General features: G+C 30.3%; 1 protein-coding gene and 4 non-coding genes across 8 annotated transcripts; 4 read left to right on the forward strand and 1 right to left on the reverse strand.

Annotated features, from left to right (window-relative positions):
• The first annotated feature begins 2,717 nt into the window (after positions 1 to 2,717).
• Positions 2,718 to 2,788, forward strand: Trnag-gcc (transfer RNA glycine (anticodon GCC)). The gene has a single exon. It is a non-coding gene; the product is annotated as a tRNA-Gly (tRNA).
• Positions 2,789 to 3,321: 533 nt separating this feature from the next.
• On the forward strand, positions 3,322 to 3,393 carry Trnaw-cca (transfer RNA tryptophan (anticodon CCA)). The gene has a single exon. It is a non-coding gene; the product is annotated as a tRNA-Trp (tRNA).
• Positions 3,394 to 3,844: 451 nt separating this feature from the next.
• Positions 3,845 to 3,928, forward strand: Trnal-cag (transfer RNA leucine (anticodon CAG)). The gene has a single exon. It is a non-coding gene; the product is annotated as a tRNA-Leu (tRNA).
• Positions 3,929 to 4,734: 806 nt separating this feature from the next.
• Trnal-cag (transfer RNA leucine (anticodon CAG)) lies at positions 4,735 to 4,817 on the forward strand. The gene has a single exon. It is a non-coding gene; the product is annotated as a tRNA-Leu (tRNA).
• Positions 4,818 to 4,999: 182 nt separating this feature from the next.
• Positions 5,000 to 9,832, reverse strand: LOC129915979 (TBC1 domain family member 5). Of its 4 annotated transcripts, none has more exons than XM_055995724.1 (13): positions 9,524 to 9,832; positions 9,262 to 9,438; positions 9,127 to 9,211; positions 8,954 to 9,070; positions 8,746 to 8,891; positions 8,634 to 8,684; positions 8,475 to 8,574; positions 8,263 to 8,402; positions 6,371 to 6,513; positions 6,191 to 6,297; positions 5,906 to 6,125; positions 5,784 to 5,848; positions 5,000 to 5,729 (listed from the first exon to the last, which is right to left on the reverse strand). In XM_055995724.1, exons 1-13 carry the CDS (start codon positions 9,607 to 9,609, stop codon positions 5,172 to 5,174), a joined length of 1,995 nt encoding a protein of 664 aa, XP_055851699.1. In that variant the 5' UTR covers positions 9,610 to 9,832; the 3' UTR covers positions 5,000 to 5,171. The 4 variants fall into 4 exon arrangements, with proteins under 4 accessions (XP_055851699.1, XP_055851698.1, XP_055851697.1 ...); XM_055995723.1 differs by having other exon boundaries at positions 5,784 to 5,851; XM_055995722.1 differs by having other exon boundaries at positions 5,784 to 5,857.
• Positions 9,833 to 23,976: the final 14,144 nt, after the last annotated feature.

Genomic DNA, 23,976 nt, shown 5'->3' on the forward strand with positions numbered 1-23,976 from the left:
TGATTGTTGTTAGTCATAGAGAAAGTAATAAAAATAATTCAAAAAATCTAGACGAATTGTAGACGAGTTTCGAGACTTCGTCTTGGAACATTCTCATAAGCTGAAATGCGCACGGAAATATCAGCTAGAGTGAAACTTCAAGAGATGATGGAGCATTCTGAAAGGTGGCTAATAAAAACCAAACGGAGGAAGAAATAACTATACTCTCTTGCCGTTGCAAGGTAAGTGGGGTTGTGATGAATTATCAAGGGAGGCTGCTACAGTAAACACAACAGATAGCGAAACATGTTCCTGGCTTCAGTTGTTTTATTTGCCTTAATTGTTTAAGGACTGATCATTGGACGAACGCTCGTCCACCATCAGTTAATTTTTACCGCCCAAATATTATTCCTAAAAAGATTAGAATACTAGTGACCGCTTTTAAATTTCCTCGTTTTGTTTTTGTAAAAACACGACTTCCAGTTAGGTACGTATGATTTCTTAAGCGGCTGCATGATTGCACAGTGCACACATCTATTAAATAAAATAAAGATATCTATATTTATTTGACAAATAATGATCTTTGAACGGATATGAACTTTAGTACACAAATGGACAAATAAACTAGATTTATCTCTGTAGAACATTGAGATAACGAAAGGAGAAATATCTTTATTTAATTGCTATCGTAACCATTGAAGGTGTTGTTTTTTTAATTACATTTATAACTGTTCAACAAACAAACAGACACCTATTTAGCAAATAAAGTAACAGCCTTTATTCTTAGTATTGAGGTTTTATTGGTGCAGAATATGTTTGTTACAGGCCTACATCTCCATTAGATTTCTTAGGAGGCCCAACTAATAGCGTTTTCGTTTGGTCGTCCGGGACTGTCCGGAATTCTTCAGAACTATTCTGAAACTGTTCGTTTGGCACTCAATGACAGTTCTAATTCTGAAAAGAAGAGAAATTTGATTAAGAATTTTGAGGCAGAATCAAAAAGAGAATCACGGACACCATGTTCACACATTAGCCGTCAAAGTAATGAAGTGTTTTTGTTTATTGTTCATTTCTTGAAATTGAGACTTTTTACTTTTACAAACTTTAAATTTTTTTTGAAGTTCTGAGTTTTGAAATGGGATGGGAAAACAGTGTAGTGCGGCTGAAGAAAGAATCTCTGTATTTGACGGTACGTCCGAAGTTGGACTCTAGAGGGTAAACTGATGAGCATTCCTTGAAGTGCGAGTATTACGGTTGAATTGTTTTGGTTTAACATTTGTCTAAATCTTTTTACCACCAGGGTTTTTGGAATTGTTTAAAAATCCATTTGAAATTCTTTTCATATTTGCTGTCCATTATGAATATTTTATAATATACTGTGACCATTTTTCCAATGATGAAAAAGAGAACATATTTTATAAAAGGACATACTGTTGAAAATGGTTTAAAAGCTTGCGCAAAAACGGGTCACTTATAGCATCGCCAGCAGCCCAGCCGAGCAAGCTAGAAAAAAATTGAACATATTAAGCTTTGGCCAACCGTAGTTAATCCTCAAAAGCTAACGGCATGGGTATCCAATTGATACCTTGATACCTGACAGGCTAGCTTAATTCACGACTGTTATCCAGCTTGATACGACCTGTGCTTACAAACAATAATTGTTCCATTTCAGGCAAGAACATAAAAATCAATCTACAACAAAACACAATTTGATACGGATTTTGTGTTAGAAGAGTGATTCAGGGATCTTTTGACAATACATATGTACTGTTAGTGCATTCACACACAACAGCGTTCGTTACCGAAGAAATTAATAACTCTCCTACAATTACAAAACAGCGTACAAAATATTGATATTGTTAAAGCCAATACCAATTTGCAATGGAAAATACTTACAAAGAAATATAAGAAATATAATAATACCGGAAGCGGAAGCTACATTAGCTTGCACCTTTATTTATCTTCTTTCAACGAGTTTCACGTTCAAAATTTTTTGAGTGCAAAATGTTATGAGTGCAAAATGTTATGAGTTGAAATTAAACGAAATGTACTGGGCTCCTGTATAACATTGCGATGAGCTGCAATATAATCGGTAATATATTTCATTTATCTTCATTGCATTCCCTTTTAGACGAAAAACTTAAATAACATTGAACTCATTACACATTTGAAAATTGGATGGTTTCCTTTATTTTCAAATATTTTTTTCTGCATATTGATCCACATAAGAAAAACTATCACCTTCAAAGCTAGCAATCAAAACTTTTGATTTTCAAGGTAATTTCAATGAAAAGTTTTTGAAAAATGTGTTTTCAAACTCAATATTCGAAAAACCATATTGAAATATTTTTAAATTCAACACAGTTGTCAGATATACCTATAAGATGCACCAGCTGGCTGCGAGCGGATGAAAACTCTTTGTTTATTTCAGCGATATCTAGCAAAAACAACATTTTTTATTGGGGCATACTCGACGCGGGAATTTAATTTTAGACTATTATTGTGATGTAAGTACGTACTTATTTGCAAATCTTAACTCGTTTGCATTCTTTCGCACAAGGCCAATTTCTGTGAGCAAATGTAGCATGGTAGTCTGGATCAGGAAAAAAACATTTATTTGTAGGGATTGGTAGGTACGTGGAATAAAAGTATAGATTTTAAATATCAATAGGCAATAACTATCACCCCTTAGCAAACTTCACCCAAATTGAAAATACTTTTGCCACTAGTTTCCACAAGCATCGGTGGTTCAGTGGTAGAATGCTCGCCTGCCACGCGGGCGGCCCGGGTTCGATTCCCGGCCGATGCAATTTCTTTTGTTTTTTTGTTTAAAAACAATACTAAATGATTTATCTACTAAATTTTATTTGGTCACCCTTCAATACATGGAATTTTAGGGATTTAAATCTATATATCCCTGTTTACAAATTTCAAAATGGTTCCTTTGCATAATTTATATAACATCCACCACTAGGTACCTCTTCCTCTAAACGGAAAATCCTCAGATTAAAAAAAAAAATGTTGCTTTGAGTAAATTACCGGGCTCTACCATTCTTCACAGTATCTAAATTCTACGGACATAGGAACTGCTCCATAATGCTTGGCAATATTTATGCATTCAAAATGGATAGTTACCATGCCCTCTGAATGGTTAATCTCAAACTTTCAATTTTTCCCTTTGAGTGGACCAAAAGTTCCATCAACTCTTTATTGCATGATTAATTAAAAAAAAAAAAAATCCACCCCAAATATTTAATTTGCTGTACATTATTTATGTTTGGTTCATTTAAGTTTCACCAGATATCCATAATAAATATATATTTTCACCTTTATTGTTCATGTGACTCCGTGGCGCAACGGTAGCGCGTCTGACTCCAGATCAGAAGGTTGCGTGTTCAAATCACGTCGGGGTCAAATCCACTTTTTTGTGAATTATTTTTTTTTCATGCAATAAGGACTTGGTTGGTATAAATATTGCTCGTTCCTACTTAACAAAACAAAAGAAGTCGCTATAATTTCCAAACAATAACTTTGGCTACTTAACCTTTTCCCTTTTGTTCCTTCTTCTAATTTAAAGATATCTGGGAAAACTGTACGTTGTTTAAAAACAGTCCAAAGTCGAAAAACCTCTTTGTAGCATTCGTGGAATAAAACCGTTTGAATAATATTTGTTGTTATTTTATGTTTATAAGGGTGGTTCTTTCAAAAACACTTTATTCTATATTGATAGGTATTCCCTTAAACTATGCCAAACAATTAAATTTTGTTGTACTAATAAAAGCCACCCTTATCTTCAAAATCACATTTCCTTAAACTTGCCCTGACGTGGTAAATATGATACCGCTTTGGCAAACTGTACTTTACAGTCAGGATGGCCGAGTGGTCTAAGGCGCTGCGTTCAGGTCGCAGTCTACTTCTGTAGGCGTGGGTTCGAATCCCACTTCTGACAATCTTCTTTTTTTTAATTCAATATAATTTTTTTTGTCTGCACTTGAATTGTTTGGTGCATATTCTCAATTATTCCCGATTCTTTTTATCATATTATCCTGCCTCAAGGAACACGTTATATCTACATCATATATCCGATTCTTCACGGATAGACTAACCACCCTTAAAAATTGTTATGTCGAATTCCTTGGAACAAAAAAAAATCGAATTTAATTCGATCTCAATGCGTTTTACGTGTCGTCAAGAATGTTTTGAGCATGTTTGACAGAACGAAAAATCGATTTTAATTCGATTTTTTTTAAAGGAATTCGACATTAGCTTCATGCACTTGGCATGGCTGGTATGCACCAACTTTATTCAAAAATCAATCAAAAATATTACTCATACACCATGGTGTACCTCTTTGTTCTCACAATTGGTGTTAAAAATTGAACTATACAGTAATCAGAATCACACACAATACTTCCAAATTGAATTCATTACACACAAAAATGAATTAGGTATAAAAGGCGTCCACAGAACGAGAAAATATTGGGAACCTTTTCTACAGTCAGCAATTAAGCAAAAATAAAAGACTAGGGGAAACTTTAACTACGGAAGGTTCATCTATTATTTGCCATTTAAGAGGAACTATCTCGACTATGAACTGGCTCTGTGGATGTTCCTCTTGTTTAAGCTTTTATGTATGCACGTGCTAGTGCATGGGAATGCCAACTAGAATTTAAAATTTTTATTAAAATGATAGGCAAACTAATTTTAATTTATTATCAATTGCCCGCAATGCATTTAATGTGCGGTCAGTTTTATGTCAGGATGGCCGAGTGGTCTAAGGCGCTGCGTTCAGGTCGCAGTCTACTCTGTAGGCGTGGGTTCGAATCCCACTTCTGACAAGACTTTTTATTGAACAATACATATTCTTTATCATTAATTCTAGTACTTGACATGCCATTTTCAATTCATAGAGTACTTACATGAGTTTAAAGCAAATATGTAATTGAATAATCATCAACCCAAAAGCTAGGTAAACAAAAGAAGATTGTATAGATTTTTTGATTGACTAAAAAACATTAAATTTTAAAATTAACGTACGTTTTAATTCTGAACAATTGCAAAAGTATAAGATACATTTTTAAAAGAACGTTACAAGGGTCGGTGTAATTAGTACATATTCATAATAAATTTGTAACACCAAAAATAAAAATCAGTCGCAAGTAAATATATATTTAGCTAAAAAATAAAATGAATCAATCCTCTCTGCAGCCCACAGGGTCAATAGAAGGCACACCACTTAAGCTGCTATTTAACTGGTCAGCATTAGCTGCTTTTTCATCTGTTGCAATTGGTATCAGTTCAACTTCCTTGCGATTCCCAAGAAACCGGAATGAATTTACCATATATCCAGTATCAGGTTTTTCATAAACTGTATTTCCTCCACCATTCATTAGAATCTCTTCATCTTCTAATTGCTTAAGGTTGATTCTTGGATTAATGCCATTTGTAAGGGGAACTGGGATATTTTCATTGAGATTACGTGCTTCTGGGGACATTGATTTGAATTGACGATTTTCGTCGGCTTCGAGAGCTTGATCGATTTGTAGAGTTCGCGAGTTGTAAGGAAAAATAAATTTAACATCGAGAAGACTGCACAATTCTTCGATACCATCGAGAGCTTTACCCAATTCATCAGAAGGTTTTGTCGAAGTATGCTTCTTGATGGTATCCAAATAGTTTTGTAGCTTATTTCTGGATATATTTATTATAGTTTGTGCATTTTTAAGTTCCAAACGAAGTAGTTCAGGGCTCTGAGAAATGCATTAAAGATAATTAATCAAATCTAACAACAATCTGATACTTACATTTTCAGAATATCCATCGATAATTACTTTATCCGACTCTGGAGTCGCCTTCAATCTGGCTAAGGCTGCTAAGTCTAATGCATTTTTGTATTGTATTTCAATTATTTGTTTGTGGAACTTACTGTCATTCGATAAAGAGCTTGAGCGTTGACGTTTTTCATTTGCAGGCCTATCCTTTAATTGATTGATTGTAGAATTTGGCAAGCCTTTTCTCACAGTTGGTGCTGAGCCAGGGATAGACCTTTGTAATGCAGATTGATTGGGAGATGACGATGTAGTTGGTTGTGATGATTCGGAATTCATAGTAAAGTATATAAAGGCATTTGCTGGGCGATCGAATTTCTTAAAAATTTAAATTCAAATTATTAAAAAATAAAAATTCTTTTAGAAATTTCAGTAGAACTTACTTTAGGACTTTGCATGTGCAAGGCATGTCGAAGAATCAAATTTATATCAACATTCGTAGGATATCTCATGAGATATGTAAGACATGTTGTATAATCATTCAAAAGCACTGTGCAAACAAAAAAAAAAAAAACAAAATGAATTGAGGAGAAGTTTTATAATGTTTTTAATATTTATCTTACATTTATCGCGAATTCGTATTAACATGGCTACGAGAATATAATTTGGGAGATCGAAACGGTCACTATCGGCAAATATTGCATCCCACAGCATGAGCAAATCAAGTAGAGGGAATTCTCTTCCAAAAAGCAGTCTTAGCCATCGTCTAAAATATAAAAAGCATTATGTTAGATTAATAATTTGATGATTTTCGAAAGTTTTATTTTTTTTTTGGCACAACAGTTTGTGGTTAAAAATTAAAATCAGAAAACAACGAAAATTTTTCAAACTGGTTAGGTATATAAGTGAGTGTTTCATTTCAATAACATTTATGAAATGAGAGGTTGAAGTGTAGAAAAATTTGATGTTGAAATGGCTTGTTTTTCAAAGCGTTTTCGAGCAATAGACATTAAGTAAATCATTTTAGGATTTTTGATTTATAATCCGATCAGATTATTTTCAAAAGATTTGATTCTCGAACGTTTGGTTCTATAGAACCAATTGGAAATTTGTGTAGTTCGCGAAGAATAACTTTTTTGAGTATTTTTTTCTGTCAGAAATATTCGAGGCATGTTTTATATTGCTTCAACAGCATCAGACAGCTGATTAAAATCAAGACGGATTTGATCAACTAGTATTTTTGATCAATTTTAAAAGTTATTCCGGAAATTAACATTTTTCCCTAAAACATTTTTTCATTTGTGTCACTAAAATTTTTTGAACGTAGGATAAAAGTGAAATTTAATTTTTCCGGGTGTGGGATAATATCTAAAAATATTAAGTTGTAAACTCCAAATGCAGTAGGTAAAACCTTTGATTGCTTGTAAAAAAAATTAATCGCTTGAGCTGTATGTATGTTTGGTATGTCCTTTTGAACAAATTTTTAATCGACACAAAAACAAAAATTTCAAGAAAATTAGTTGATTCGTTTAAAAAAAAGTTTTCAAAAAATTAAAAAAAGTATTTTTTTCTAACTCATATTATTATTTAATTAATATTATGGATCAAACGGTTGAGAGTACGTGAGAAATCAAGAAACGTAAATTTCCAAAACCTCATTAAGTACACTGTAAAAATTTAGCAGGAGTCAATGAAAGATGTTACATACACCATCAAATGAGTTTTATGGATTATTTTTGAGCTGAATTTATTATGGAAGTAAGATTCTAATGTTAGATTCAGCTAAAAAAAATATTTAAAACCTATTTATTTGTCAATGAAATAGTTTTTATTGACGCCTGCAAAGTTTTTACAGCTTTAATGTGTGTGTGTTTTTGAAATGATCCATCCAATTATTTTTTTTTTTATTTATATTTCTATAATTCGCATAATTCAACTAAAAATTTGTTTAGTCATTCTAAAAATGAATTTTATATTGAATTGAGGATAGTAAATACCATCAGTAGCATATCGTGCAGGGTGTTATGTTAATGAAACCGACTTTATATTCGAATTTTTGACCGTGTATTGAATCTAGTTACATAGGTAATATTGCTTTCGAGTTCAAAAGTCAAAATGTGATAAAAAAGTTATTTAAAGATAGTTATATAACAAAATCTATAGTTTGGTTAACCGATCCAATTTTATACTACATTAGCTTCATCGAAGTCTTCGAAAACCAATAAAGGAACCGTCAATGATCTAATTTGTCCTTTAACCTCAGAATGGACCGCAGATTTAAAATAACTTTTGAGTTTATTGGTTCTTTTTTCAATTAATGGTCTCACCGTTGTTGATTCCACATATTATTTTCCAAGCCTTAAACGTTCAAAAATAAGATAGCTTTAAGAAAAAGTGACCATATAGTTTTGAAATAAAAAGAAGTAATTACAAACTCTATTTACATAAGAGGACTTAGGAAGCCCTGCGAGTAGTGCGAGTGTAATATACATGTCATGCACTAAAATAAACTTACATTCCAAAAATATGCAACGGAATATCCAATTTAAGTAGATAGTTATGCAAATGCAAATCTTCCTTGGCAAGTATCTTATCACGTATTAAGTTTAATTGGCTAATAACTTCAACTTCAGTTGTAACTGGATCAATTATATCCTAAATTAAATCACATTATTATTTATCTCAAAACTATTCCTATCTTGAAAGAAAAAATAATCACACACTTACCTGATCATTTTCAACAGCAAAGTACCCGCCTTCAGTTTGAATTAGATTTGTAATTCTATAATAGGATTCAATGGACGCCATTAGCCGTGAAAATATAGAACTAGCAAAAGTTAAAAAAGTTAGTTATGTCATATTTGTAAGGATACAACAAATTCTTACTATGAATCAGCTTCTAAGTACTCAGGATTCAATACATCTCTTAGCAATTCACTAGAATTTAAAAATTAGGACTTAGATACAAACTATTTTGTATTTGAAAAAAAAAACTCACTCAATATCATCACTTAGCTCCATAAAGTGCAATAACGCCTGATGATCACCATACATTACAAACAAAATTGGAGCTAGAATTTCATGCATTCCTTGGCGATAACACATGTATGGATGTTCTCTTGCATAGTAGAAGAGGATATTAACCTTTTATAAAAATCAATAAGTTTTTTAAAAAACTTAAAAGTCTTCAAATCGTATTTGATTACCATTGCAGTCTGAATTAGAGGTTTCCTAAAAAATTCAACACCGGGAAAAGTTCGTATCACATCCTGCTTGATCACAGCAAATAGTTCTTGGTCACTAAAATATTGATTCCAAATGCTCTAAAAGATAAAATCATAAAAATCAACATCATAAGCTTATAGACTCTTAAGTTAACTTGTTTTGACTGCGAAAGTGGATCATCATTGGTGGCTTTTTCATTATGAGGATTCTTAACGAATTCATGCTTCAACTTTTCATACCTAAAAAAAGGTTTAGTATCTGTTTAAATATTCAATTCATAATGAATTACCTATTTCTTTGTTGTAAACGCTGTTGTTTCCATGTTGTATGATCAGCATTCAATACTCGCAATAATAGCGCCCAATAGATACTGCGGAATTTAGATACTTTGAGATCTCCATTGAATGCAAGGTCACGAATTGCGTCGAAATTCTCTAGGGAAGCTGTTATCTGTGTCCATTCGTTTCTATTGTGTGAAAGAGGAGAATTCAAACCGATAAGCAAATAGCAAACGATTATATAAAAAATTAAGACCCCCTTTCTTATTCTACCTATATCTATCCATGGAATTCATTATTGATTCCTGATTTTGTTCAGATGAGAACACTTTGATGGCTTCAATTCCTTGAACAGCCATTTAAGTTATTGAAAATCAAGGTTTTGTTCTTGAACCTGTTTTCAAGTTCTTTTTTAGATTTTTTCAAAATCCTTTACACATGCGATTTGTTGACATTGTTAAGAGACAACATAGAGATAGTAAACTTGTGTAGTGTGATAATAAAAGTACGATTGCGTTATTTTTTATGCGATTTTTGTTTTTTTTTTTTTTTTTTTCTTAAAACAAAGGCTAGGGAGTAGATTTGTGTGATGATAAAAAGATTTTATACTCTTGCCAAGTAGTGGTCAAGTAGGTTTGACAACTGAGCAGCTGATTTTTGTGATTAGAAAAGCACAACACAACAAAAAAGAAGTAAACACAGCAATTTTGTGCTCTAGCGGATAAATCACAAAGATAGTGTATATGCAATCTAGTTGAATATAGATGGCGCTATAGGAAAGTCGTTGAGGATTGAAATAATTTGAAAATATTTAAACAGTTAAATGCGTGTCACCTCCGACTTGGGGAGAAAAGGGTAAAATAGGTACTAATTTTATGTATGTAAGTATTTTCAGGATTGGCTTTCTTATATTAACGAGATCATTAATAAAGAAAATATTAAGCAGGTTATGGAGGAAAGGTAAGTATCTATAGATTATAAAATAGGATATCCGCATACAATCATGAACTGTTGAAATCCAACAAGCGAACGCCGAGAAAAATATGAGGAGTTTTGAATAGAACAGGAAAATGAGAATGTTTGAATACGGAACCTGGAGCTAGTAGACAAGTACTCAGCAGTACCAATACCGCAGCAATTTTTGAGTATACTTGATAGGATAATGATACCCATGATAATTGGTTTTTGAAATTTGTGCGTGCGATATGCATTGAATAAGAAGTACAGGAAGGGGAGTTTATCCAAATAAGTGAAGCTGCTTTTAATTAGTGTGAGTTGTACAGATGCACATGTAAAGGGTCGGAGTGCAGGGCCCTATTACACCAACCGCTTTGCACTTTGCATTTTGCACTTTAACTTTGCAAATTCTGTTGCACCAAACTCCAATTTGCAAAGAGGAAATTATTTTTTTGAAAAGTAAAACAAAAATTCCTTCTTTGCAAATTTTGTTGCACCAACCACAAATTTGGAAAGCACAAAGTACTTTTCTGAAAAGTGCAAAGTTTTACCAATTTGCAAAGAATTCTTTGATTTCGTTGCACCAAACAAAAAAACTTTGCACTTTCCATTTAAAATTCTGCAAAGTTTTGCAATAAAATGCAAAGACAAAATTTGATTTACGAATGGCCATTTCTCGTGTAAAGTTCGGGTAAATTAAATGATAATTTAAATAAATCGCTTTGAATGACTTTTTGAAGATGAATAGTATAGTAATAGTAACGTGAGTGATGTAAAATTAAGAATACAATTTGAAATTAGGAATAATTAACTATTAAGATTAAATAACTATGGTTAGTACCTATGTGAAAACAAGTTGAAGTGGCATTGTTAGAATTTGTTGTGTTCTTTTTACAAATCATTTAGGACAGATAATGTTAAACTGTCATACTACCAATTTTTTTTTTAGAATAATGCCAATTCCATTATTATAACTGAAAATCATGTTTTTATTCAAAATAAATATTCTCACATCATAAAAATTCAAAAATTAAATTTTAATTTAATTTTTCAGCTGATAAATAAAAGAAATAAAAATGTTTGAATTTTCTTGAAAATCAAACATCTGAATTCACGGATCAAAACACTAAACTCAGATCATGGAAGTGAATTCGAAATAGTTACAAATCGTGACTATTTGACACGTCAAAAGGAGTTTAGGACTGATGTTCAGCTGTAAAATTATACAAATTATAACTAAGCAAAAGACCATAGTTCGATATTTTAAACATAAATAAACTATGGTAAAATAAATAACGCACCTCTGCGCTCTACTTCATGGCCACATAGCTACCTCTAGAATTGCCCACCACCTTATTCAAAATTATGCGTCATTCAATTAATGATTGCAATTCAAAGTAAAAATAATGATATTATATTGATATTAAAAATTCTAAATTCTATAACAGTCTAAATAACTTTAACCAAAAAAATAACAAATGATAAAGTAAAGTACAATAAAATTTCAAAAGATATCGTTGTTTAAGTAAAAAAAGAAGATTACAACCTTTTTAAACGACGAAAAGGGTTGAAACTATTTACTGCTTTACTTTGCATATTTTCAAATTACGCAAAGTTCCATTTTTAGTTGGTGCAACGCCCGCACTTTCTGCTTTGCAAAAAAACATCAAAAACTGCAAAGTGGGGAACTTTTAATGTTTGGTGCAACACTTTGCACTTTTACTTTGCAGAAAAGTATTATTTTGCAAAGTTGCAAAATGCAAAGTGCAAAGTGGTTGGTGCAATAGGGCCCAGATATATTGTTCACTCAAGGGGCGCCGCCGTATAAGTGCTATTTTTCATCATAATTATATATGTACGAATTTTAAACTGTTTTTTTCCTAAAATAAAAACAGACTGAAAATTGTTTTAAAATCATCAAGATTAGCTGAAACATTGGCGGTCAATGATTGCATCGCCTTGTCATCACCAATAAGAGTGAGTTCGCTCCTGGAAAACGAGCTCGAAATTTGACAGATTATATAAAATTTTTGACAGTTTATATAAATTTTTTTTTTTTAATTTTTTTGTGGCTTCACTCACACCCCTTCCTATACTTCTTATTCAATGGCGATATGTAAAATTCGTATAGACTTATGTACATATATGGATGCAACAGGAAGTTTTAGGTTTTTAACCAGTTTTGAGAATTCGTTTTGAAATCTGGTGCCTACAGTGTGGTCCAGTTCTGACTTTAGAATCCATGAGAAAACCATAAGTCCAAATTTGGGAGAGACACCTATCTCAAAAAAAAAAAAATCTCAAGCGGATAAAATCTCCAAAAAATGTTTGACCCCATGGATAAAATCTGCATGGGGAGAGGCACAAAATCTCCAATAAGTAATAATCCCCAAAAATCTCCAAATAGCAAAAACAAAAATGGTACCTATAGAATAGGGCTGTAAAAGTAACGACAAAATGAGTACCCGCATGTATAAGTTACTTTTGATACTAGTACCCGCATCAATAATATCGTTACTCGTTACTTTCGTATGTTTCGCATTTTTCGCATATTTCGTATGTTTCGTGTGTTTCGCATGTTTCGTTACTTTCGTTACTTTCGCATGCTTCGTGTGTTTCGTACATTTCGTATATTTTATGTATTTGATACGTTTCGTATGTTTGGTATTTTAAGTATGTTTCGTACATTGGTATAAGGGTGTAAAAATTTTTTTTTTGGAAAAAACCAAAAACAATTTCTATAATCTAAGCTACATTTTAAGGTCATAAACATTAAAATTAGTTGCGGCATTCTCATGTAATAAGAGTTTAAAGGTAGCTATATTGAATTTTTTTCGTTTTTTTTTTAATCAAACGTGGAAACTTTTTTGATTTTTTTCCAAATTTTTAGACAAAACTTTGGTAATTTTTTGTTTATATTCTTTCAGTAATCTTATCACAATTCTTTAGAGACCTTTATTTCAAAAGTGCAACGCGCAGATCTCGAAATATTAACGTATCAATACAACCATGTCGAACAATTTTTCATTTATTTTTTCTATTGAGAGTGATTTTCAAACCTCGTTTTCTCTGCTTTTATTTGTGTTGAAAATTTTGCACCGAAAATGAACTAATTTTTTGAAAAACAGAAAAACTTTTGTACATTCTTAAGCTAAATATTAATACCATTAACACCAAGGCCATAAACAGCTTGGTTGCGTCGTGGATATACATATTTCGGCCAAATAGAGAAAATACAAAAACGTCTCTTTTGATATTTCTGTATAAATTATCGATAACACAATGATTATTGAACCTTGTCACTACTGTTTTAATCGAGACAAAAGTAAACTCCAGATAATTATCTGCAGTTAGCATTCTGACTATGGTTACGATACCGACACGAGATGCGAAATGCGAAAAATTGAGTGTATCACTTCATTTCGTATCTCTTACATCGGATTTAGTATTGAAACTGGAATCGCGTCGTTACTCGTATGTTTCGTATCTCGTACGTTTCGTATGTTTCGTTACTTCAGTACCCAGTAACGAAATATACGAGTAACGATACTGTTTAGAAAGTAACATTTCGTTACTCGTTACTGAAGTGAATACCCGCATTTTAGTAACGAATACATACGATTTGCTACAGCTCTACTATAGAATGATAAAAACCGTTCAAATTCAAAGTAAAATCAGAACTAAACGCGACAATTTTAAAATCATAAAGTTTTCTCTTTAAAAACGCAACATAAAAAAAAATTAATGTAAGCAACCGTGATTTGAACCTTCATTATTTGACCTAATATTCGTGTGCCTTAACTATCAAGTTGAACTAAGCATAATGTTTGAGGTTAGAAGTTATCGCAGCTTACAATTAAATATGATTGAAAATAGGTCTTTCCAAAATGTTGTTGTATCTGAAATTTTGGGATTTTCTCTCGGAGATTTTTTTTAGAGATTTTTTCCTGGAGATTTTGTCTTTACCCAGGATTTCGGCTCTGGGGATTACGGGTTTTGGTCATTCATTTCTATCTATAGAAGTCGGTTTTCTAAATTAATTGAACATAAGCGACTTAGCACCATTGGAAGGAGCCTGGTGATCGGGATGTTCCCCGTGAAATAGCTATAACTCCAGCCTATGAACTTGGTGGTAACACACAAAAGTTGTTGTTGTTCATTCAAAACCTTCAATATAGAAGTCGGTTTTGTTTTTTTGATAAAAATTATTATTGAACTTTTAAACAAAAATAATTTAATCAAAATCCTGTGAAATTTCGACTTAAATGCATTTAAATAAAACTAAATAGTAAGGGTAGGTTGCAAGTACTTGCTATTAAGTTAAAAGTTTCAACGTTTAAGTTGAAGCGTATGTATTAACAAATTTAAGGAATCATAATTTAATTTTCTAAGGAATTTCATAAGACGTAAAAAAAAAAAATTACAAAACCAAATATATGTAGGTACAGGTACCATTCTATTTCTTGCATATAAAGAAATTAAAAAAGTATTTAAAGAGAAGAATATGTACACCTTACATATTTTTGTCTAACATTTTTCAAAAAAAATTGGTAAGCAATTTTTAAGAAAATTTAATCAACTCCAAAAAAATAGATTTTTCAAAAAAAAAAAAAAAAAAAAATTGAAAAGAGTATGGGCATTTTTTCTAAGTTTACAGACCTCAATCTTGAATATATACATACATACAATATATACATACCTAACCAATAAAATTGAAAATATAAGTTTTTTAAGCGAACAACTTCAAAATTTTGTTTGCACAAAATAGACCTGAATTTGTTGTTTTCAAAAGGCCTATATTTTGATACATATTCATGATAAGGTCTTCAGACAGGCTCAGGAAAAATGACAGAGCATCATATTTTCCACTTAAAATACACGTTAAAGTTATAATATTCGGATAATCGATATAAAGTGTTAAATGCAAAAATGCATTTCATCCGTTTCTGAAGTGCGTCACTAGGATAAAACTTTTCAACAATATCTAAGATTTAATTACATCAAAATATCACAAATTCATTCCTTTGCCACGAAATATCCAATTTCCATTCAAATTTGCCAATTCTCTTTTAATTTTATTAACTTTTTATGTGGCCGTGATATATTCAGCCAACCGTGAGTTTCACGTGAAAAAGATTCCACCCGGAATAATTTATTTTCACTTTTCTCCTAATTTGCGTTTCGGGCAAATAGTTGTTCATGTTCTAAAAACGTTTGATCTTTTTTTTTCATGTAATATGCAAGTCGTCAGTTCTTTTCTCACTTAACTTAGATGTCCTTAAAAGACCTTAACTAGCACGGCTTTTCTCTACAGAACCAAACAGGTAACTCGGATAAAAGAAATTTTACTAAAACTTTTGCCTGACCTTGATATAAAACAATAAAGACACCCTGTATAGAATATAGAAAATAATTCTTTCTTTTATGTGGCCTAGTAAAAGCTAATGGTTCACTAATCACGTACAAAATTGATACTTTTATTTCTCAAACATTTTATAGCGACACGTGTTTTTCAGAATTAAATCAATTCATCCAGCCAGACGACGACGATGATGACCATACATTCCCAAGAAAATCTAATTTTAGCAACTCTGAGTTTCTTGCCTTGCATGCAAATTATTTCTCACTTCAGAGCATATAAAAAAAAAAAACATTAAAACTTGGAGATACATGAAGTTGTTTCGAATTCCACATTTTTAATGTCTCATCCTCACGACTTTTTTAATTTATAATGCATTTATAGCTAACCCATTACCACCCGCTAAAATAGCCATCAACTATCGGTTAAAACACAACTTTCTTTATTCTGTTTCAAAGTCAATGTCGTTGAACTGCAGTTGTGTTTAAAATGCTCAAAAAATCACTTTATCGGCTTAAATTCTTTTTGAGTTTGTATGAATTTTAAATCATGAGACATAAAAGACGGTTTCTTTGACACGTTTATCGGTTGACATAAAATGATTTTCTAACAATTTAACAACAAAGTTTATGCGATCAATATTTACAGAACAAACAATAAATAAATAATGGCAATGAATTTTTTGCAGTAAGAAAATCACAATTTTATATAATTACCGCGATGCATCTTCTAATGTAAATTTGCATACATAATGCTTTCGCGTCGCCTCGTTGGGAATGATTTGAAGTTAAAGATGGCTTGAAGATATAGGAATATGAAAGCGACAAGATGCCAGAAAATATCCAGTAAATTAATATTGAGTTAAGTATGTATTTTTTTTTGTTTTGTAGTGATTAAAGGCAATGAACGTATGACCCAAAACCTTGATTATTTCGTAAAACAGCAGGGGCTTCGAAATGGTATGGTATGGATAGTTATTAAATTCAATGGGCATTATTGTTTCTCACGAGCTAGTGTGAAGATTACATTCTGAAGAACTTTGTTGTTTTTAAGTTATTTGCCAGAGAATAATATTATTGTCATGAAGGTTGAAATAAGCAATTATTTTAATACTAAATTATTCGGTAAGAACAATGTAAGTGTCTTAACTATTAAAACTTAACAATAAGTATCTCGTCAACAATTGTTTAATTAATAAAATCTTCAAGTAAAACTTGTTGCAAGCGATGGGCTGTTCGTTTTACAAGAGTTAAGTCTCCCTTTTTTTTTTTAATATTATTTAGCTCTTAGTACAGGGTTAATATGAGAAATGAGCTATAAAGTATGAATAGTTAATTAACATATATTTTTATTTTCAAAAAATCATTATTGGATTTTTAAAACAAATTTTCTCTACTCGTATACCTCAAAAAACACCCTTTAACATGAAAATTATTTACTGACTTATTTCACTTGTAATTCCCATCGCAAAGCCAACATTTATTAATAAAGTTCATAAGGGTACCATTTATATCATGACTTTTTGTAACTTATTGCTTATTTTCCTTATCCCCAAAAAACACCCTTTCACCTAAAATGTTTGTAAAGACTACTTAGGTTCTTTTTTGCCTGTAGTAAATAGAACATTTTAACCAATTTTCTTTAGGGTACCATTTTTGGTCATATTTTTTTTCGTACTAATCCATTTTTTTGTTAAAAAAAAAATCCTTTCACTAAAGATAAATTTCTCAGGCTGCTTAAAGGGATCGGGTCAAAATTCTGGCTTCAAAATTCTGCTTTTCAAAATTCTTCTTTTTTAACGAAAATTCTGTTTCTCAGAATTCTGTTTTTTTTTCTATTCTGCTTTTCAAAATTCTGCTTTTTAAAATTTTGCTTTTCAAAATTCTGCCATTATTATACTTAACCAAAAAAATTCTGCCAATTCTGTTTTTTTTTTTTTATAGCATATGAGTTGACCAAAGAAAAATACACCTCATTAATGTAATTCAACATTGGTACTTTCCTAAATTTTTACTTGCTCTATAGGGCAAGTATTGGTTTCGTGTCGAGAAAAAAATTTGAGGTTTTAATCAAAACCAACATTACGATGATGGAGAATTCCAAAAAAGTGGGTCTCGCAAATCCATCCGTGCGTCTGTGCGTCTGTGCGTCCATCTGTACACATTTCCACAGCCTTAATACGTGGATGGATTTTCTTCAAATTTGGTACAGATGATTTTTATGGAATTCTGAAAGTTAGTTTTTTTTTGTTTTTTTATATCTCGTTTAGAACGTATACCTCCCATACAAAAAAAAAACGATATTGCGAATTTCTCGAAAACGGCTCTAACGATTTTGATTAAACTTTGTATACGTAATATTTAAAGCAATGGCAATAAAATTGCATTTTTATTTTTTCTCAAAAAAGTCAAATACAAAAAAAAAATTTTTTTATATGAAAAAAATTTAGTCTAAATGTCGGCTCTTCCCCAACCTCAACAAAATTTCTTTAAAAATTATTTTAGAGGCAGCTCGTAAAATCTACAAGTAAACTAACATAAAAGTGCTTTGAACTGCAAGAGCAAGTACGTGCGACCCCAGTCGTGCATTTTATTTTGTTTAAGTGTCGCAAATATTTTTTAAAATGCATAGACTGATTTTCTTTAAATAAATTCTATAAATTATTGGAACCGATTCAAATTTTTGAATATTCATCTTTATTTGATAAATTAAAAAATTTTGAATTATTTTCGGAAATTTTTAGCATTAAAAACCTTTTCTTAATATTTTCAAATTTATTCATTTATAAAACAAAAATTAATATGCATTCAAAGAATGACAAATTACTAAGGTAAGTAATCAAATAAGCAGATCATTTTTCAAGAAGATGATTTTACAGAATTCTGCAAAAAATTAAAAAAGGGTTTGGAAAATGTTAAAAAGCGCGCGCTTTTTAACATTTTCCAAATTTCCAGAATTTTGTAAAGCAGAATTTTGAAAGCAGAATTTTGACAAAAGAATTTTGACCCTGGCAGAATTTTGACCCCAACCCTACTTAAATTGTGAATTCTTACAAAAAATAGGAACTTTTTCACCAAGTTTAAAAACAAACAAAATTTATGTCAGCCTTTTCTGACACATAACTCAATCCCTCACAAAAATACACTAACAAAAATATTCCTTCTGTCTGTTTCATTTAAAACCCTCATTCCGAATTTCATCAGTGTATCATATCTTTAAAATAGGTTTCTGTTAATTTTACCTGTTAATATGTTGAAGATTTTACTGAAAAAATTTCTTTCTACCTTTGAAGAGAAGGGCCGTCCGGTAGTTCTATTTTTTCACAGACTTTTTTTTACTGAAATGGCCAAATGAATATCTTATGTAAATTATGAACCAAGAGTCCCAACCAGAGAATTTTTAAAAAGATGTTTTTTTTTTTTACTCAAATTTTGCACCTTTTTGTGTTTGTAGCAAGTATAGACTTTTTTATTACAAATATTACACTGGTCAACAAAATTAAACTTTTTTTTTCTTACAGAAACCAAGGTATACTTTTCTATAGGATTTTGGTGTGCTGAGCTCGAATCCGAAGTCAAAAAAATTCTATCACATCAAGTTTTTGAGATAATCCCGTTAGAAAATCGAAAATGCCGCTTTTTACCAGTTTTCGAGATTATTTCTTAGCTTTTGGTTATTCGTTTTAAATAAATTTGTAACGGTTTCTAATAAGACTAAATCTTGTCTTTCTTAATCCGTTTAAATCTTTTAAATATCTCTTTTCTTCTTTGAGAAATCTGAAATTGAAATCTACGTGTTTGGTATATCTCATGTTTATTTGCTTTTAATAGCGAATCTCGAAATGTTCTTTGCCAATTGCTTTCAAATTTTGACACAACGTTTCATTTACATTCCAGTAAGTTCTTATCTTGTTTTTAACAAGAAAAAAATTATATTTTTCTCACTAGTAATTATTTAGAATAACTATCTGACACGGTCACGCTTTGATGTATCTCACCGCGATTCACCACCTTCGCAAATATAAAAACTTTCAAGATTATAAATGGAACGTTGTGTCAAAATTTGAAAGCGATTGGCAAAGAACTTTTCGAGATTCGCTATTAAAAGTAAATAAACATGAGATATACCAAACACGCGATTTCAATTTCAGATTTCTCAAAGAAGAAAAGAGAGTTTTAAAAGATTTAAACGGATTTAGAAAGACAAGATTTAATTCTATTAGAAACCGTTACAAATTTATATAAAACAAATAACCAAAAGCTAAGAAATAATCTCGAAAATTGGTAAAAAGCGGCATTTTCGATTTTCTAACGGGATTATCTCAAAAACGTGATGTGATAGAATTGTTCTGACTTCGGATTCGAGCTCAGCACCCAAAAAACCTATAGAAAAGTATATCTCGGTGTCTGTAACAAAAACCTTGCTGGCCAGTGTTATTGATTAGCACTGTAAATTCAACTCAAAATTTTGTAAAATTCCAAAAAAATAGCACCTACCATAAAGTTAAAGTAATGACAAGTTTCAAATTTGTGCAAAATATAATCTAAAAACTAGAGTAGAATGTTTAAGCTTTAAAATCCTGGATTTAAAACTCGAGTACGATATTATTTTTAAAGAAAATATAGTCACACCTCAATAATTTTAGAATTTTGTTGATAGCTTAATTTTTTCCACCAATGTAGTTTGGCTTGAATTTGAGTATATTTTTCAAGGAGAAACAACAATTAGATACTAACCATATTAGCCTATGAGAGTATACAAATTTCAATATAAAAAAGAATGAAAACCGTCCAAAAGCTCGAATAAAAAAATATTGCACACATTAAGACTTTTCATATTATGTAGGTCACTAAGTATTACAACTCATGAGACGAAACCGCGTATTCTCCAAAAATTCAAAATTCGTTCTTTAAGTTATCATTCTATTACATAAGCTCTCATTTGGTGTAGACTTCGTCACGATTAAATAAGAAGAATGACAACTAAATGCAGATGAACAACATATAAATATAAATTTAAATTGAGACATGTGTTAATATACTTCTGCCAATGCATCGCACATGGAAAAACAAGATAAACTGGTACTTATTGTGAGTTAAAAAAAAATTACACAAAAATTTATAAGACTATTAAGAATATTCGTCCATCACATTTTTATATTACTTTCATATCTAAATCAATAACCATTCTCGATGTATGTATACTGAAAACCAAAAACTTATGTATCAATATGAAAAACTTTGCTTTGAACAAAAAAAAAAAAAATTTTTTGAATCAGTCTACTAACCATATTAGCCTCTGAGAGTATACAAATTTCAATATAAAAAAGAATGAAAACCGTCAAAAAGCTCGAATAAAAAAATATTGCACACATTAAGACTTTTCATATTATATAGGTCACTAAGTATTACAACCCATGAGACGAAACCGCGTATTCTCCAAAAATTCAAAATTCGTACTTTAAGTTATCATTCTATTACATAAGCTCTCATTTGGTGTAGACTTCGTCACGATTAAATAAGAAGAATGACAACTAAATGCAGATGAACAACATATAAATATAAATTTAAATTGAGACATGTGTTAATATACTTCTGCCAATGCATCGCACATGGAAAAACAAGATAAACTGGTACTTATTGTGAGTTAAAAAAAAATTACACAAAAATTTATAAGACTATTAAGAATATTCGTCCATCACATTTTTATATTACTTTCATATCTAAATCAATAACCATTCTCGATGTATGTATACTGAAAACCAAAAAGTTATGTATCAATATGAAAAACTTTGCCATTATTTCTGTCTATGCTAACACCCAAACATAAACCAACAACCAGTCACACTAGAACTAGATGTTGCCATTGACCCATGAACGATCAAAATCAAAAAGTGTGTTTAGTTTGAATTTCACAAGAGAAGCCTCGAAGTCTACTATATAGTAGCAGTTTTGCGGAAAATTACTGACTTTGTTTTGTTGAGGGACAAATTAATTTAAATTTGTTTTCATAATTATAAACTACTATTAATGCAAGAAGAGCCATGTCTAAGTTCAATATCATTAACTTTGCATATACAACATATTTAGCTATATAATAGAAAGTTTATTTTATGAGACTTAACTTTTTTTAACAACAACAAAAAATATAATTACAATTTTTGTCTCGTCTTTGTTAATACGATTTTGATGAACTCAGTGAAGACGTTTTACAATGTTTCTTGTAATTTCAATCTTTAACCCGAGGTTTATTTTCTTTAAAATTAAAAAAAAAAACAAACCGAAAGCCAATTGACATTTTTGACATCTACGTATATTTTTAGAAGGTATATGTATAAAATTGCAAAACTTCATAAGACTTATGTGAGATATAGATCAGGAATAATAACCTTCGTATAATGATAAGTTCCATATGATAAAAAAAAAAACTGATTAAAGAAGTAATTATTTCTTATGCGAAGAGAGTACGTAAAATGGTTATCAAGATTTTTTTAAATCACTATAAACTTTTACATATAATTAATTATCATAAATATGTTATGTTTGTAGTAGGTATATGCAGATTTTTTTTCCACAATTTTTGGACACATTTTTTTTTTATCTTACCATCACTTTCCATGGTCTATAAATTAATTAAAGGGGTTATAGGTATCCCTCACACAAAAATCGGAAAAAAAAATGTATTTTCGAACCATCTTTATACAATTTCTACTGTACTGTAAACGGTGAAAAAAGACAAAAATAGAATCTGTAATAAATTAAGTGGGTTTCTGTATGGTTTACAAAAAAAAAATCTGTCTTAAAGTAAGCGGACAAATCTTATAAATTTGTTTGACTTTTTTAATAAAAAAAAATCCATTTAATTTAATAAGAAAATCCTATTGTTTTGAGACTTAAAATAGGTTAACTTATGTGTAGACATTTTAATTAAAAGCGGATTTGCATTCAAAATAAAGTGTTATATTCATTTAAATTTAATACGTTTTCGGATTGAATTTACTTAAATAAATTTTATTTTGAGGTATCTAATATCCTATAAAAATAAAATGTCCAAGACTTTCTAAGTTTAGATTTTAAATGTAAACTTATCGCACTGTACAAAAAATCAACACAAATACACATTTTTAGGGTTTAAGCCCTACAAACAATTTTGCTTCTATAAAGCTTTATAGAAGCAACGGTAGCATCTATAAAGCTTTATAGAAGCAAAATTGTTAGTTGGGAGGTGCACTGACAGAAGTTAATTTTAAATTTAACAGATTATAAAACAATTAACATAATCTTATTGTAAAGTGCGCCTCATAATATTTTGAAGTGCCTTATTATTGTCCGTGTAAATAAGTTGATGACAAAAATATTTCTAAACCGTTAACGGTGCCAACCATAGAACAGCTTTTTTTTTTAATTTTGCTATTCTCATAAAAAACTAAACCGATTTCAACGAAATTTGTGAATTTTTTTTTAAATTTTGAATAACTTAAAAAATTATAGATTTTTTAGCAAATTAAATCATTTTGTTCTGAGTTAATAATTTAAAATTTCTGTTCATTTTTCTGAAACACTTTTTATTTTTTGTTTTCCAAAATGGCTTAGACATATAATGACCCCAGGAAAGAACATCGATTTGAAGAGATGAGTTACTATAAGATAAGAATTTGAATATAAGATAAGACAATGAATGAAATCAGTAAAATATTTAGTACTCTAACATTTACCACAAAGTCATTAACTTCTTTTTAATTATAATAGCCAATAAAATACATATCTACAATTTCCTTATTAATATTATTTCAATTGAGTGTTAATTATCCAATTTTTATTTTATGTAGTATAATTGCTATGAATACAAATCAATCATGCCTTAGTTTTTGTTTTGTAATCCTTATCGCAAACTTTCTCGCATCTTTTTTTTCTAGAATTAATAAAACCATCATTAGATTTTCTGTCCATGGTTCTATTTACGTAAAAATTGCAAAGAGTCCTAAGTTTTTATATTTAAATATAAAAAGTTCACTTTTTTCTCGCAATATTTTCTCACAGAAAACTAACTTACGTCAGAGTTTAGGAAATTTATAACCTACAAAATTTATTAACTAGAACAACCTATATATTTCCAAATACACTCCCTAAAAATCAAAAAGGGTTCCATTTTTAGTAAATAAACAAAGATCCCGAGACTTGTATTTTAAATAAAGTCCCAAAAACTTCAATACCAATTTATCAGAATGAAAATAAATTAATGAAAACCAATTCACGTTTATTTCTTCAAACACTCACATAGAATTCAGGAACAATCTTATCATAGCCAACAAAAAGGCGTTTAAAGAATCAATTTTTTTTTTTTAAATAAAAGTTTGAACTGAATATAAAGTGGCGTGTGTCACATTGAATATAATTTATACCACAAGATG

This window comes from Episyrphus balteatus, chromosome 3, assembly GCF_945859705.1.
Source record: "Episyrphus balteatus chromosome 3, idEpiBalt1.1, whole genome shotgun sequence".
Taxonomy (NCBI): domain Eukaryota; kingdom Metazoa; phylum Arthropoda; class Insecta; order Diptera; family Syrphidae; genus Episyrphus; species Episyrphus balteatus.

Coding starts and splice junctions, on each gene's coding strand:
- LOC129915979 (XM_055995721.1), bottom strand. CDS start 9,609: ATGGCTGTTCAAGGAATTGAAGCCATCAAAGTGTTCTCATCTGAACAA. Junction 9,071..9,126: donor CACTTTCGCAGTCAAAACAA/GTTAACTTAAGA, acceptor TTTATCTTTTAG/AGCATTTGGAATCAATATTT. Junction 6,514..8,262: donor CCGTTGCATATTTTTGGAAT/GTAAGTTTATTT, acceptor TTTATATTTTAG/ACGATGGCTAAGACTGCTTT.